Below are 15,533 nucleotides of genomic sequence, written 5' to 3'. Positions count from 1 at the left end.
AATAAAACAGTTGATTAAATATTGAAGTTCTGTAGGGATGCTCTGTAATTGTTACAAGGAGTACATTTGTTGCAATGATGTTCACTATAGTGAGTGAATTTGTTATGTTTGCTAGAGTGAGTCAACAATTTTCTTATATGAAAATGAATGAAATGAGATGTTTTCTTTAGTAGAGACAGTAAGGTATGAAGTATACATTTTCCAAATCATATATACAGAAACAATGTATTAAGTCTATATGAACTTAGCACCTACTCTCATTTGATAAGAAACAATATCAATGCAAACAAATATGAATATAATGACTATACTTTATGAATTCACCTGTAATCTATTAATTTTAGCATGAAAGTGAAGTTGATGAGGTGATGTCTTGTATCTACACCATAACCCTGTCTGAAATGATCGCCGTATGGATCTCTCCATTGGTTTCCGCATAATTCCATTTTCAAAGTCAATCTATAATAGACAATATTTAGCATGAGTAAATACACTGTCCCAGTATTCAGATATATTACAGCAGATAACTGTTAATATAGTTAATTAATTAGCAGGAACCATGTGTAGTGGGTAGATAATTGTCTTTAAATATCATTGGATGTTTGGGACTTTGGATGAGACTTTCTTGTAGCTTATTACAGTATGGGATTTGCTACAGTCTGGTTGACTGCATATAACATATTTCATTATAGGTGTAAAAGAAACAGATAAGAATAATTTGCTACATATACAAACTTCAAAATTCCTGAATGCTTGAAATATAAAAAATGCCAGTTTTGGGATTTAAAAAATAAATAAAAAAAGAACTGTAAATGCCATAGTAGATTAAAGAATGAGATCTGATAAAACTAAGGTAGTCATTCATTTGAGTCATATTAAATGGTACATAGGGATTTTCAATAATGAATATTATTTAAGGAAATTACAACAAGCACTATATATTAATTATAATAATTATTAATATTTCCAATATGCTGGCAAAGTAAAATTTCCATCATTAGGGAATAATGAGTAAACTGATATGCAAATGTAGACACTAAACAGGGTAAGTAAGACAGAAGTGGAGTAACAAAGCAAGCCTAAAGTCCTAAATAGTGCCCCATAGTAGGTTAGAATGGGTGCTCATGACTGTTTGGCTGAAGTGCTTTCCAAAGTGCTAAGGATAAGTGCTTTCCAAATTTGGGGCAGTTTCATTCAATCAAATTTGTTGATGTTTGGGCAAGTTCATTAAGGCTGATACAGATTCCAGAAAAAGTCTTTTGTATTTAAATGTGCTCCTATGGAGTAATTTGGCTTTTTTTTTTCCATCCTACCCTGTGGTGGGTATTCAAGGGATGGTCAACAAGTCCTGAGTGGCTACATGGAAGTGGATGTAGTCCTTGTGTTTGGTGATTCTAATGCTGGCTATCCTACCTGTGTGGCCACAGAAGGACAGCTTACGACTGTGCAGTACGTACCTGACACCTGGGAGGTCTACAGACTGTAGCTAGTCTTGGAGAAGCAGATAAGAAATGCCAATTTTTTATATGTTCTGTAAGTGGTTACAAGGTTGTATTTTTTTAGGATTTTTTTTTTTTTTTAATTTTACAGATGTGCTTCAGATATATATATGGGATAGTGATAGATTTGGTGTAGTCTGTTCTGGAAGAAAGAGAAGAAGTGTGGTTTTGGGTATTAATATTTTCTGGATTTGGTGGGAGGGGGGGGGACTGGAGCCATTGATTAAAAAAGTGATGTGACAACATTCACAACAGTTTATAAACTATAGGTAAGTCAGTATTTAAAAGTTGGAGAGTTTAATGGTGTAGTCCAATGGAGAGTATGTAACAGGTAAGAAAACAACTAAAGCATTAAGTTTTAAAAACATACGGGCCATTATATCCATGCGGAATCTCATCACCATCCCAGTCAAAAGGCAGGAACTATTAAAACACTGGTTCATCGGGCCCACTCCTTTTGTTCTACAGACGATCTTTTACAGAAAGAACTACAATACATAACTTCTTCCTTTCTATATAATGGTTATAAGAATTGCTTCATTAAAAGAACTTTGAGTAGTTTTAATATGTCTTCCTCTTCAAACACAGAGGAAATAACGCGCATTACTATCCCTTATGTACAAGGCATCAGTGAACGTATAGCAAAAGTTTTAAAACCACTGAATATTTTTGTTGCCTTTCGACCATTTAGAAAAATCTCCACCTTTCTTACTTCTCCTAAGGACAAGCTTCCACATCTTAATCATCCAGGTGTCTACCAGTGGATTATCTTATTTCGGACAAACGGGAAGATCCGCCTCTATTCAGCTAGAGGAACACCAATCTTATATTGAATACTTTAAACCTGAAAAGTCTGGACTTTCTGAACATGCCATCTTCACTAGACACAGAGTTCATTGGAGAAAGACAAGAGTTCTTCACAAAAGTCAGTTTCTCATGGAACGCCTTTATAAAGAAACATGTGAAACTCTACTTCATTCTCCTAACTTAAACAGATCCGACAGCTTACGTCTATCCCCTTTATGGGAGATAGTACTTTACAAATCAGCTAATCTTTCCTAACTTTTTATTGTATTAATTTTTTTTTTTTTTTTTTAGGAAAGTTATTGACCTTTTTAGTTATCTTACACCAGCTACTTAGGTGGCGCTTTTTGGAATAGTCAGTTAGTGTTTAATTTTGAGCTTAATGTACTGAAGATGCCTGTGACACACAGGCGAAAATTATACTAATAAATAATCTTTCTACGTGAGTTTTTTCCGTTATTTATTGTGTACCAACTAAAGCATTATTACTAAATTAATATATCTAGACTGACATCCAGTGGCAAACAAATTACATCAAACTTCTAGGATAGTAATAAAAGGCAGAAGGAAAATTATTATTACTATTATTAACATCAGACTTTCATGTAGCCAAAGGAATCTTATGGGAGAGCCCCACTGTTAAAGTTCATTGAACCATGACTTAAATCCATTCACCCGTTTCCATACTCATCAACACTCTCAGGTAAGACGTTCCACTTATCAACCAGTTGCCATGCAAAGAACTTACTCCTAGTTTCCTGCTCACACCCTGCTTATGAACTTCCAGGGATCCCTTGATGAGTCTAAGGACCCCTTGGAGTAGCCCATAATAATAATAGCATCTCATTCTAACCATGTCTTCCTTGAAAAATAATTATGAACAGAGAAATCTCAAGATGCAGTTTTGACTAGAAAAGAGCAATAATAAAACCTTATATCAAAGGAGCTCAACACGAAAAGGCAACACACTACAGAAGCAAGAAAAGTGTTTCTCAAGTAGGGATAATATTTAGCTCCTTTAAAGGCATAAATATCACTCTCTTTCTCTCTCTCTCTCTCTCTCAAGATAAACCAGGGACTACTGAATATCAGGCAGTGTATATTTTATTGCAGCACTTTTAATCAGAAAGAGAGTGCAATTGCCTTATTATATATAACACAATAAGGCAGGTCACTCAGATCATGCACTTGAAACCTCTCGTAAAAATGCATGGAAAGGTTATTTGTAATATGTTTTCACAAAAATAATAATTTTATTATTGCAAATATTTTGGTCTGAAACTAATAGGCCATTGTCAGTACATAAGTTCAATCACAAGGTGAAGGTTGCTTCAAACAAAGCAACATCATTCCAATTTAAAGATCTGGACTACATGTTGGGGCACCCCATATATGGTATATGGGTGATTACAAACTAAATGAAATTACAAATAAAACCAAACTTAAAATAAATTATCACAGAAATACAACAAAATAATAAAAATTACATGAAAAAATAATGAAATTTAAATGACATGACAAAAAATAGAAAAATTAATTTTAAATAATAAAATAAATTAAAAAAATAAAACAATTAAAAATTTATAGAAAGAAAAAGGGGAGAGGCTATTACTTGCCATTTATAATGATAAGACTATGAAATCTTGGCAAAAGAAAGACTCATTCTGATTTAAGTTTGAGCAGCACAGAAGCACTTCAGCAGTCTTTAAACAACTTCTCAAACTTAAACTGACACCAATAACAGGCAAGTACTGGAACATTCAGTGTAATGAAAGCATCTCCATTAGAAGATGTTGCTGTTTTGGCATACTTTTTCCTCACATCTTGATGTGGAAGTTCTGCTTGGTCTTGAAATTCTGATTCTCCTTTTCATCCTTCCACCTTTGGCATGTTTGGGAGAAGGCTACATGTTCAACCTCGTAATTAGTGCATTTGAATATTTTGCACTTACATTCTTTATTCACATGCATATTGGGCACAGATAAGACATGCAGTCTGCATGACTGTATTTTTGGCATTTGAAGCAATGAAAAGGATTCTGAATATAAAGTCTAACAGTTAATATTAGGCAATAATAATAGTTAATAATAGGCAATTAATAAACCCTGCTTTTATTGATGATGGAGATTATGGGTGTTAAATGTAAGGATGATATTCTGGTGGATACTAGGATACCATTCCTACATATGAGAATACTTATACTGTCACTCCTTGATCTTTAAATTTGAAGCAAATATCATTACAGGAACACTGAGGAGATCCCACTCTGATATTCCCCCTTGAGAAATGTTCCAAGTATGCTGAGAGGTTACTGTAATTAATATTTCCCTGACTGAAACTGTACAAAGGAATTGCCTGAAATGTTTCTGGGAGGATGTCTCAATGATAATGTGTCTTGAATGAATTTTTTTTCCATCTCAGGGATCATGCTAATCCCTCTGAATAAAGAAGGGTGATATTTTCCCAATCAGATGCTCATCTGTTGCATGTATGATAAAAAAAAAGATGGTATATTCATAGACCACTCTGATGTTTTCTGTTTGTCTGTTAATGATGCTACAGTTTCTGTATCTGGTTGGAGAATGCTGAGGTCTCCAAATAAAAATTAGCTGAAAGACTCCTTTATAAATGAAAGGAGAATTTGGTAGTCCAAGGGTGGATCCTTACCACCCAAAAGGAAACCCCCCCCCCCCCGGACTACCACTATCCAGCAAGCAAAGATTGCACTTGGATATGGAATATTTGGAATGCCATACTCGCACTATAGAAAACTATAGAAAGGAAACATGGATAATGCTATGGTTCAGTTACCAAGAGTGTGAAACTGAGAAGTATACTTGGAAGGAATGGCACCACATTAGGTTGCTGATAATGATGAATATGATAAATGAAGCAGAAACTGAGAGCTTGTTTGAAATATTTATCTCAAATTTCAAGTGGAACTAAACAAGAACTTAGAAAAAGAAATAGTACATTTAGCTCAATGGCAAACTTCTCATGGGTAAGCGAACTTTTTTTTCTTTTTTTTTAAACAATCCCTCACATCAACACAAAGCAAAACTTCAAACCATTTTTTTGATTTTGTTCTTGTAACATGTTTATGAATTAAAATAACTGTTATAATATAACTTTTATAATATAAAATAACAGTTATAGTTTGAGTATATGAAAATACCTATATCAGTTTTAGACTTCGATGAGTTTTTAGAAAAGAATTAAATTACAAATAGTAAAGTAACAAATATCCTGTTTATTAGAAATAACTATCTAATAGCACATCAGGCTACATAAGCTTTCTGAATATTCTCAACACAATTCTGGCAGTTCTATCAGATTTGACAGCATCCCATGCGACCACATTACAAAAATAATCAAGAGAATTCAAACTTGGTGATTGAGGAAAAGTCGATGTATTAAGGTAAAGATGCTATTGTGTTCCTGTAATCATTTCAGTATGATGCATGCACTGCTGTTACAATTATGTTATTCTATTGATTGTCCTCAAAAAAAATATATCCCACTGCCAGGCAGTGTGTACTGGAGTGAGAGTGTGAATGGGAGCTTACAGATAAGTCATTGTTTTAATATATAATTCATGATATTTCTGATAATCACTGGTTGTAGTATTCTTGTGTATATAGCACTATTAGATGGTATGTTATTCTACTGAGTGTTCTAAGAGGTGCCAGAAAAACTTGTCCCAAACTCCAGTGCCCAACTTCCAGGTGGCATGTACTGGAGTGACAGTGTGAATATCAGCTCAGATAAGTCATTGTTTTGATACATAATTCATGATATTTTTGATAGTTATTGGTTGTAGTATCCTTGTGTATGACTGTGTGATTGAACATGTTTCAAATGTTTTTATATATTTACACAGTGTATGATACATAAATAGTACTATTCATGGGACTGATGAAAATGAGAACAATGGAAGTGAACACACCTAGTTCAGAGGGTTTGACACTGAGAAAAACTAAACTGCAGTGTGTGTGTGTGTGTGTACACATGCACTATATTTGTTGCTGAGAGAAAATAGATTTTAATCTGAGAGTTAAAGTGAAGAGAGGGAGAGAATGCGTCATAGGTGTTTTATGAGTCAGAAATGAAAGCGTTGGTGGAAGTAGGAATACTAAATAATGGAAGCTGTAAATCCGAAAATGTTGAGTACCGAAGTTACTGAGTGAATGGAGTTACTGGAGTGAATGACAGTGAAAGAAACATGAATGAGAGTATAAATGAGGTGGTTGAAAGTAGCAGTAAGGTAGCATATGCAAAACTTAGTGAGGATGAAAGTGCAACAGAACTGGTAAAGATAGTGAAGAGTAGCAACAAAGTAATTCAGGATATGAAAGTAGAGTTGTTGAATATAAGGCAAGAGATGAAGCACATGCGGAATGAAATAACAGATATGTATGGAAGAGAAAGGAAGGCTGGTATGAAATACTGCAATGTGAAAGAGGTGTCCATTGATTTGAGAGTGGCTATGTATACAGGTTTGATAATTAGGGGTGTGGTTAATGAGAACATGCATAAAGTTTGCTTTCCAAATGGTAGATTGAGCAGAGTGAGTGAAGAACTAGATATTAGAAGGAAGTGAGCAAAAGAGTTGGTAATGGTAGTAGTCAAAGCTAATCTGATAGTAACAAGGAGAATGTAAGAATGGATATCAGGAGGGTGATAATGAGAGTAAAGGACTACGGTGTGGTAGAAAACAGAGTGTTGCACAGGTATGATAGTGATGACTTCACAACTTTCTTTAAAAAGGCATTCATATTTAAACCTGCAACTGTGGAGAAGATAAGATTTATCCCACTGGATATTATGTTTAGTGTCAATGCTATGTTGTGCTAGACCAGACTTATGAACACCTTTTCAAAAAAGTTGCGAAGCCCTTTTACATTGGCTGCGACCGAATTTGAATCGAAGTGATGACTTCAGATGGCGAGTGAGGATTATGAATGGGATGCTAGTGGAGTTGTGTGAAGAAATAGCAATTCATGTTGTGAATGGACAGGATGAATTTGAAGGAAGGATGGAGCAGTATAAAACAGATAGGTTACATTGAAACGGACATCATGTGAGTCATCTGAAGAAACAGTTGCTACAAGAGAGGGCAATGACAAATGAATGGAAGAATTGAGTAAGCAAGAGGTGGTAAGAATGATGTGGAAAAGCAAGAAGGTAGAGTATAAGAACCTATGAATAAAGAGATGAGTGGCTTGAGTGAAGGGAACACACCACAAACAGGGAAATGGGGAGTCAGAGTGGACAGGGAGATGCTGTGCGAGAAGAATGGATGATGGATACAAAGTGGGTGTAGGTGTGTATGTGTGTACGGGAAAGGATTTTGATGACTAGGGATGTGGGGGGAAACAAACAGGTCTGAGGAGAGGTAGAATATCAGTGACAACAGAGAAGAGTGCCAAGTGTGGGGGGGGGGATATGAAGGAGTCATATCAGAGGAGTGGCGTTTGTACAACCTGAGAGAGAACCAGAAATAAACTAATATGTATGTTTAAAATGCCAGAAGTATACAATATAAAGGAAACAAAACTGTAGCATTAATAGAAACTATTTTCCCAAAATTGTGGAATAAGTGAGACATTTGTTAGATAAGGATGACATTCTGGCAGGAATAGGGATGAATGGATATGATGTTTTTTTGTAACACCCTTTTTGCTGGAAGAGGAGTGCTGCTAATGGTGGCAGGGAAGTTATCCAAGGTGAACATGAAAGAAGCAAACAGTGGCACTGGTTTTGAAGCACTATGATTTGAAGTGAAGTGAACAGCTGGAAATATTTTGTTGAGTGTTGCTATAGACCTGGTAATGTGTAGGACAGTGAGAAGGAAATGTATAAGAAAATTAGTCTGGCTAATAACAAAAGGATGATTGTTATAGGTGATTTTAATTATTGTAATATAGATTGGAATGAAGAGACAGCATCTAAGGATAAAGAGAATGAATTTCTTAAGTTTTTGAGGGACAACCACCTATGCAGTATGTAACATAGGGACTTGGATTTGATTATCCCATCTGAAGATGGTAATGTAAATGAGGTGTAAAATCTCCCTCCAGATGGCAAAAGTGATCACCACCCATGTAATCACAAAATGATTACATGGATGGTGGTCAGCCATATGAGGACTTCTGTGAGAAAGTGATATGTGGAACAATAAGGCTGGTGATTATGACAAGCTCAGGCGACAGCTTGCAGCGATATCATGGAATGAAAAATTGAAAGGAAGGAAGGAAGGAGATCAATGATACTTGGTACCTCTTCATTGTCTGACAGAGGCAATGTCAAAATACATTCCAAAGGTCAAAAGAGGCGGTGGGTGAATGAAGAGGTGAAGCATGCATTTTTGGAAGAAGGCATTATGGAGGCAGCATAAGATGAATGATGGAAATGATCAGTTGCACGAGGAGTATAAAGAACAGACAAGAGAGGTAATATGCTTCATAAGGGATAGCAAAAGCACAGTAGTATGAGTAGCATTTAGTTAATGAGGCCAAAAGAAATCCTAGGGAGTTTTTTCGCTACATGGCCAGAAGAAGAAAAAAGAATGATCGTGGAAGGATGATATTGGCTGGAGAAAAATGATAAGTATTAAAGAGGATATAGTAAAGATGTTAAATGAGCAATTCATAAAGGCATTTCATCTTTATGAAAGTAACATCATGTAGAACTTGAAAGTTGTGGAGAAGGAGAAGAAGTCACCAATGGTGAGAGAATAGGATGTATAGGAGGAATTGAGTAAACTGGATATCAGTAAGGCTGCAAAACTTAATGATATATCACCATAAGTCTTGAGAGAATGTTCAAGGGAGTTAACAACAGCTTTAACTATTGATGAACAGTATGGGTTTGCTAAAGGAAGACTGTGTTTTAGAGATCTACTTACTATGAAGTTCAGGGTGAAAGATGTGGGTTTGCTAAAGGAAGACTGTGTTTTAAAGATCTACTTACTTACTATGAAGTTCAAGGTGAAAGATGTATAGAAGAAAGATGACACAAACACAGTGGAATGTTTAGAATTTGCTTAAGCCTCTGATAGACTGTCATGTGAAAAGCTAGTAATTAAACTGGAACAGATTGGATTACATAGTAGATTAGTGCACTGGATTAGAGATTTGCTGTCTGATAGCAAGTTGTGTATGGGTAGCAACATCCCAGAAGAGGAAAGTTGCTATTGGTGTGTGTCTCACGGGTCCATTTTGGGAAATTTGCTGTTTAATTTGTATGTGAAGGGCTTGAATGGGAAGGACTTGAATGGTGATATACAATTGTCTGCAGTTGATGCAAAGTGGGGAAAAACTATGAGGAGTAGAATGGATGTTGTGGCCTAGCAAGTGAATGCAAATAGACTTTCTAAATGAGCAGACTGGGCTGCCAGTTTAATGTAGGAAGGTGTAAAGTTTTACAGTTTGAGAAGCACAATATAAGATTAGTGGGATGAGGGATCTGGAGGAATTGGTGGATAATGACCTGAAATTTTGGGAACATTTTGCTAAAATTGTGATGACTACACAGCACATTATGGCAATGATCAGAGAATACTGATATATTGGAGTAAGGATGTTATTATTCCATAGTATAAGGATTTGATCAGACTGCATACGGATTATCTTGCATAGACGATTGATTAGGTGGTTTCTGGTATCTCTAATGTTAACACATTTGCTGCCAACTACAAGTATACTTGTAGTTGGTAAACCAGCTACACAAGCCAGCTACGAGTATACTCGTATGACGCTTACTGCCGGCAACGAGATTACTGTACTGACCTTGAAAAGTGAAAATGCTTGGTTTGTGGAGCTAGCATCAAAAGTGTGTATTCTCATAGATGGTATTGCTCTGCACAAGCCAACTACGAGTATACTCGTATGACGCTTACCGTCGACAACGAGATTACTGTACTGACCTTGAAGAAGTGAAATTGCTCGGTGTATGGGAACAGACTATGCCGAAGTAGCGTGGCAGCGAACGTGTTAAGTATGAAGAGAGATTGAGGAAACATAAATTGCAGAGTCTAGTGGATAGAAGGACAGACATGGGGGGGGGGGGGGCATGATTGAGACAAAAGTTGCTAATGTGTTATTATCAGATTAATGTGGATCAGGTTTTTTATAGAATGGGTGAGACAAGAGGATATCTCTGGAAGGATGTAAGCAGTAGGTTTTTTGCATGGAAATTTGTGGGTCATTGGAATGAATTGCCAGAAATGTGGTGTGTATGGAGACAATAAATGCATTCAAGTCATGGTGGGGGGGGGTGGGGGGGGGGGGGGGTGGGGGGGGGGGGGGGTGGGGGGGGGGGGGGGTGGGGGGGGGGGGGGGTGGGGGGGGGGGGGGGTGGGGGGGGGGGGGGGTGGGGGGGGGGGGGGGTGGGGGGGGGGGGGGGTGGGGGGGGGGGGGGGTGGGGGGGGGGGGGGGTGGGGGGGGGGGGGGGTGGGGGGGGGGGGGGGTGGGGGGGGGGGGGGGTGGGGGGGGGGGGGGGTGGGGGGGGGGGGGGGTGGGGGGGGGGGGGGGTGGGGGGGGGGGGGGGTGGGGGGGGGGGGGGGTGGGGGGGGGGGGGGGTGGGGGGGGGGGGGGGTGGGGGGGGGGGGGGGTGGGGGGGGGGGGGGGTGGGGGGGGGGGGGGGTGGGGGGGGGGGGGGGTGGGGGGGGGGGGGGGTGGGGGGGGGGGGGGGTGGGGGGGGGGGGGGGTGGGGGGGGGGGGGGGTGGGGGGGGGGGGGGGTGGGGGGGGGGGGGGGTGGGGGGGGGGGGTATATGAGAGATGTATAAGTTGGTGAGGGGTTGCTACCAGATTAATGTGGAGGATATATTTCATTGAGTAGAAGGAGGCAAGAGTAGAACTAGAGGCCATCCCTGGAAGCTATAGAAGGAGGGTGTGAGCAGGGGAGTGAGAAGAAGGTTCTTTGCATGAAGAGTGATTCGTGAGTGGAATGCATTGTCTGAAAGTGAGTGCAGAAACTGTGGATGAGTTTATGGCATGGTTTGATGATCTTTTTGCAATAGAGTACAGATACCCCATGATGAGTGCTTTGACTCCAGTGCACTAATCTACTATCTAATCCCATCTGTTCTGGTTTAAATACCTGCTTGATTCCACTGTCTCCATTATTTTCTTCCTCCCAGTTACCCTTCCTAGTTGGAAATAATTTCCTGATGTTCTTTACTGGTTCATCTGGTTTCTGTTATGATTTCCCATTTAAAGTGACTCAGATGACTTGGAATGCCTACTATCCATTTGAATGTAGAAGAAATCTTCTGTGTTCTAAGTATCGATGCCTGCTCAATGCCATTAGTGGGCACATTAGTGGTGGAATGATTCCAATCAGCATAGGGAGCTTCTCTAATATTTTGTCCACTATGTGAAAGCAACTTAAATGAAAAATAACTCATTAAAAACAAAAAATTACCTCCATTTTTCCATCAAGTATGTGAAGTGACTTTTGTTTTTTCCCAACTTGAATTTCATTTTGATACTTCTGATATGCTTGTTCAATCAATATACAGTCCTTAACATTTAATGCTTTGTATCGTGCACTACTTCCAGTTTTTTTCGCTTCCCAGATAATTCCTGAACTGCAAGTGGGAAAGAAAAACATCTTAATTAGTAATGTGACAATATTGTAAGATAATAACATCATTTTAATATTGTAGTATAATCTTTGCTATTATACATATAATTTATACTTGGATAACAAGTTTTATTGGTAAAATTTGCTGGCTTGACTCAACAAATGAATATACACACAGCAATGTCTCTGCTCTCTAATTAACAGGCTGTGAGTTCTTTCACAGCCTGTTACAGACAAAAGCCAGAAGAACACAAAATTAATAGATATAATACTACTGGCTTCATAGACTTAGTTGATTTGGCTATAATCTGAAATAACAAATAACAGCTGTGAGTTCAATCCCACTGCGGATGTTCTGTGAGTGCTCTTAGGTGACTGCTTTCATGTTAGTCCCATTGTTATTTCATCATCTAGCGTGAATAACATGCTGCTCACTGATGGTATGAAGTGGCTTCAAAATCAAATCTCAATGTTTGGTATCTAGAGTAAGCTTACTAGATATTACCTTAGCCTGCCCATGGCTGCAAAACACTACAGGTTTGCAACCATTTGTAGGTGGGATTAACATAAAAAGAGTACATATGTGAAATATATATGTATGATATATGCTCTGATGTTGTACGAATTGGGTAAAATAGTTAATTAATAATAATAATTTTTGGGATGCTTAAGGGTCAAAGTTATATAACTGGGAGGAGACCTCCACATAGCCTTTTAAGGAATATGGAGAACCAACTGGGCTTCTGATCTAATGTCTAATCCTCACCTTCCTGTAGTGCACCCTGTTAGGTGTCTACCTGGATACTGAACAAATGAGGATGGATTAGCAATTTGGGATTTAGCAGACCAAACTGTATACTTATTGATTTAAACCACAACTTAAAGTGATACAACATAACATAATTTCATGCTGGATCAAACAAGGCTGCCCCCTCCCCCCATTGTTTTTGTTGGGGAACCAGGGTGAATGGCAACAAGACAGTTAATGGAACAAATACAAAAACATGTCCCAAATCAACATCAGCAGAGTTCGAGATTGGTACTATCAACAAAGAAATGGAACTTTATGCAGTTGATGTTATGCTTCTGAATAAATTCAGCACAAGTCTGCAAGATTCCCTGACTAAATTGAATAACTGTTGTAATAAATTTGGCATGAAAATCAGCAATAAAAAGACAAAGATAATGGAAATAGACAGAAACATTGAAACCATCAACTGTATTCTGAATGGTGAACCTATAGAACAAGTAAAACATTTCAGCTATTTAGGCACAATTTTTAGTGAAGATGGTAAATTAAATATGGAAATAGAAAACAGAATTAGTAAAGCTGGTATGGTAGGAAGTTAGCCCCCTCCCCCTTCTTGTCTTTTCCATTCTCACAAAAATACTGCATCCTTCCATTTCTATTACTGTTAGAATATCATCTTCATTCAACCATGTTTCATTTATCACAATGATTTTTGGGCTAATAAACTCAGTCAGTGAAATCATTTCATCTCCCTTATTTCTGATACATCTGACATTTGTAAACAAACACAGTAATTCCTTTTTAGGTCTATAACCAGTCCTATCCAAGCCACTTGTTGGTAGTGATTTCTGTACCACACCTGACAATCATGAGTTGTGATGGAGAGCCAAAATCATGAATGGTATGTTAGTGGAGAAGGGAGTACATCGAATGTGAATGATATTGGGATGAGTTTAACAAGCGATAAGCAGATGTTTGCAGATAATGCAAAACTGGGGAGAGCAATGCAGAGTCGAGCAGATGTTATGGTCTTACAGGACTTGAATAGATTGCATGCATGGACAGGTAAGTGGAAATGTCAATTCAATGTTGCAAAATGTAATATTTTGAGATTTGAGATTTTGGTGAGATTTGGCTCTTTATTGCAACTTCCTATTTCAAATCCTGAACCAATGCGAAAACATCAGTATCAACTATAATATAGACAATGAGACTTTCCTTACTTCTTGCATCTTCTCTCCATGCGAATTTGTGCATATTTTTATGTTGAAACACGGTGTTAGTAATAACTAATCCATTTCCTGAACAGAAATCCAGCAGGCATTTATCATTATTACTAGCTCTGCACTTCTCTCCAAATTTTCCTAAAGCATTTCTATATGTCGTGTAATCATTTGCTACTCTGCTGTTTAGATCTCCAACAAGGATCAACTTTTTCTTTTTCATTGAGCTAGCTGCCTTCTCTAATGCTTCAAAATATTCCTCCATATCTTCTTTGGTAGAACCTTCTGTAGGAACACAACCACAAGTGTCATTGTCCAGTTTTCCATTCTGATATTTGCCCACATCACTCTACTTGATATTGCCTGCTATTCAAAAAGATTATCCTCATATGTAGTGTTGAATACTATGGCTACTCCCTCATTTCCCTGATTGTTATTGCCAGAATATAACATTTTGCATTTGTCACTTAGAAAGATCTCCCTTGTTTCTGTCTTCTTTGTTTCAGTCACACCTATTATATCGATCTGGTACTTATTCAGTTCTTCTGCTAGTTCCATTTCTTTGTTGATAGTACTAATCTTGAACTATGTTGATGTTAAGTTGGGATGTGTTCTGGGATTTGTTCCAGATCCATATGAGGAGGCCTCATATGGATTACTGTGTACAGATTTAGTTGCTGGGTTTTCGTGGTGATGAGGATATGTTGGAAAGGGTCCACAAAAGTGGTCACTGGTGGTTGGAATGTGGAATATAAGGACAGAATGAGATAATGTAAGTTGCAAGGCATCATAAAGAGATGGAATGGGGGGGGGATATGATTATGACATACAAGATAGTCAAGAGTTGTTATCAGGTTGACATGGAAGAGATTTTTCATAGAATGTGGAGGGGGGGGTGGAACAAGAGTCCATTGCTGGAAACTGTATAAAGAGCAGAGGAGTGAGGAGAAGGTTCTTATTGGGGAATGAAAAAAAGATGGCGGCTCGTGTTGTAGTGTTTAGTGTCGTGTATTATTGATAGTGAATTATAATCGAGTTTGATATGTTTTTAGCGATTTATAGTTATGCTTAATCATTAGGGTTAGTAGTTAATTGCTTGCTACCATAATTAGTCACATATTTTCCTCAGTGCTTTATCTAGTAGGTAAGTTAACCTTTTCTTTCTAAAACAACGGCGATACGCTAGGCTTACTGCCATCAGCATCGCCATTGTGTTATAGAAACTGTCTATTACCATAGTGCGGTGGAAATGGACAGCATGTACTGCTCCGCAGAACAACTTGCGGATCCAACCACAGATGTACCGTACGAGGACCTCACCTTTAAACAGCTCCTGGCCATTTTCAAGCACATTGGAAATCTGCTCCACACAAAATGGCCTGGCAAGGTAGTAGTTCATGAAATCCAAGAGGTTGATGCTGACGATACTCAGCTTCCTTGAACTGCTTCAGGGCGGCGCTGCTGAGGAATCAGCGGCGGCTGATGATCATTCCCGCACTGACCATGCTGATGCTAATTTTCAGGAGGTTCGCGCAAGAAAAAAGCGAAAAACCGCGACCTCTGAATCACCAATAATGGATGTTGTAGTAGAAGATGGCTCTGCTGCAGACTCTCCTACCTCCGCAAGGGAAAAGATCCCCCCGATTATTCTGCGTGAGAAGAAAAAA

At 38.3% G+C, this 15,533-nt stretch overlaps 1 protein-coding gene across 2 annotated transcripts in view; it reads right to left on the bottom strand.

Moving 5' to 3' along the window:
- Positions 1-15,533, bottom strand: part of LOC150100293 (intermembrane lipid transfer protein Vps13-like) — a 654,685-nt gene that overhangs the window by 244,586 nt on the left and 394,566 nt on the right. For both annotated transcript variants that reach the window (XM_090402852.1, XM_090402853.1), the window contains 2 exons: positions 11,731-11,896; positions 325-459 (listed from right to left, as the gene is read on the bottom strand). In XM_090402852.1, coding sequence (XP_090258978.1) covers positions 325-459; positions 11,731-11,896 — 301 coding nt within the window. The remainder of the gene's footprint in view (positions 1-324; positions 460-11,730; positions 11,897-15,533) is intronic.

The sequence above is a fragment of the Typopeltis vanoorti genome, chromosome 13, assembly GCF_054136105.1.
Source record: "Typopeltis vanoorti isolate ZY-2024b chromosome 13, IOZ_Tvanoo_1.0, whole genome shotgun sequence".
Classification (NCBI taxonomy): domain Eukaryota; kingdom Metazoa; phylum Arthropoda; class Arachnida; order Uropygi; family Thelyphonidae; genus Typopeltis; species Typopeltis vanoorti.
This window is presented reverse-complemented; position numbering and strand designations above follow the sequence as displayed.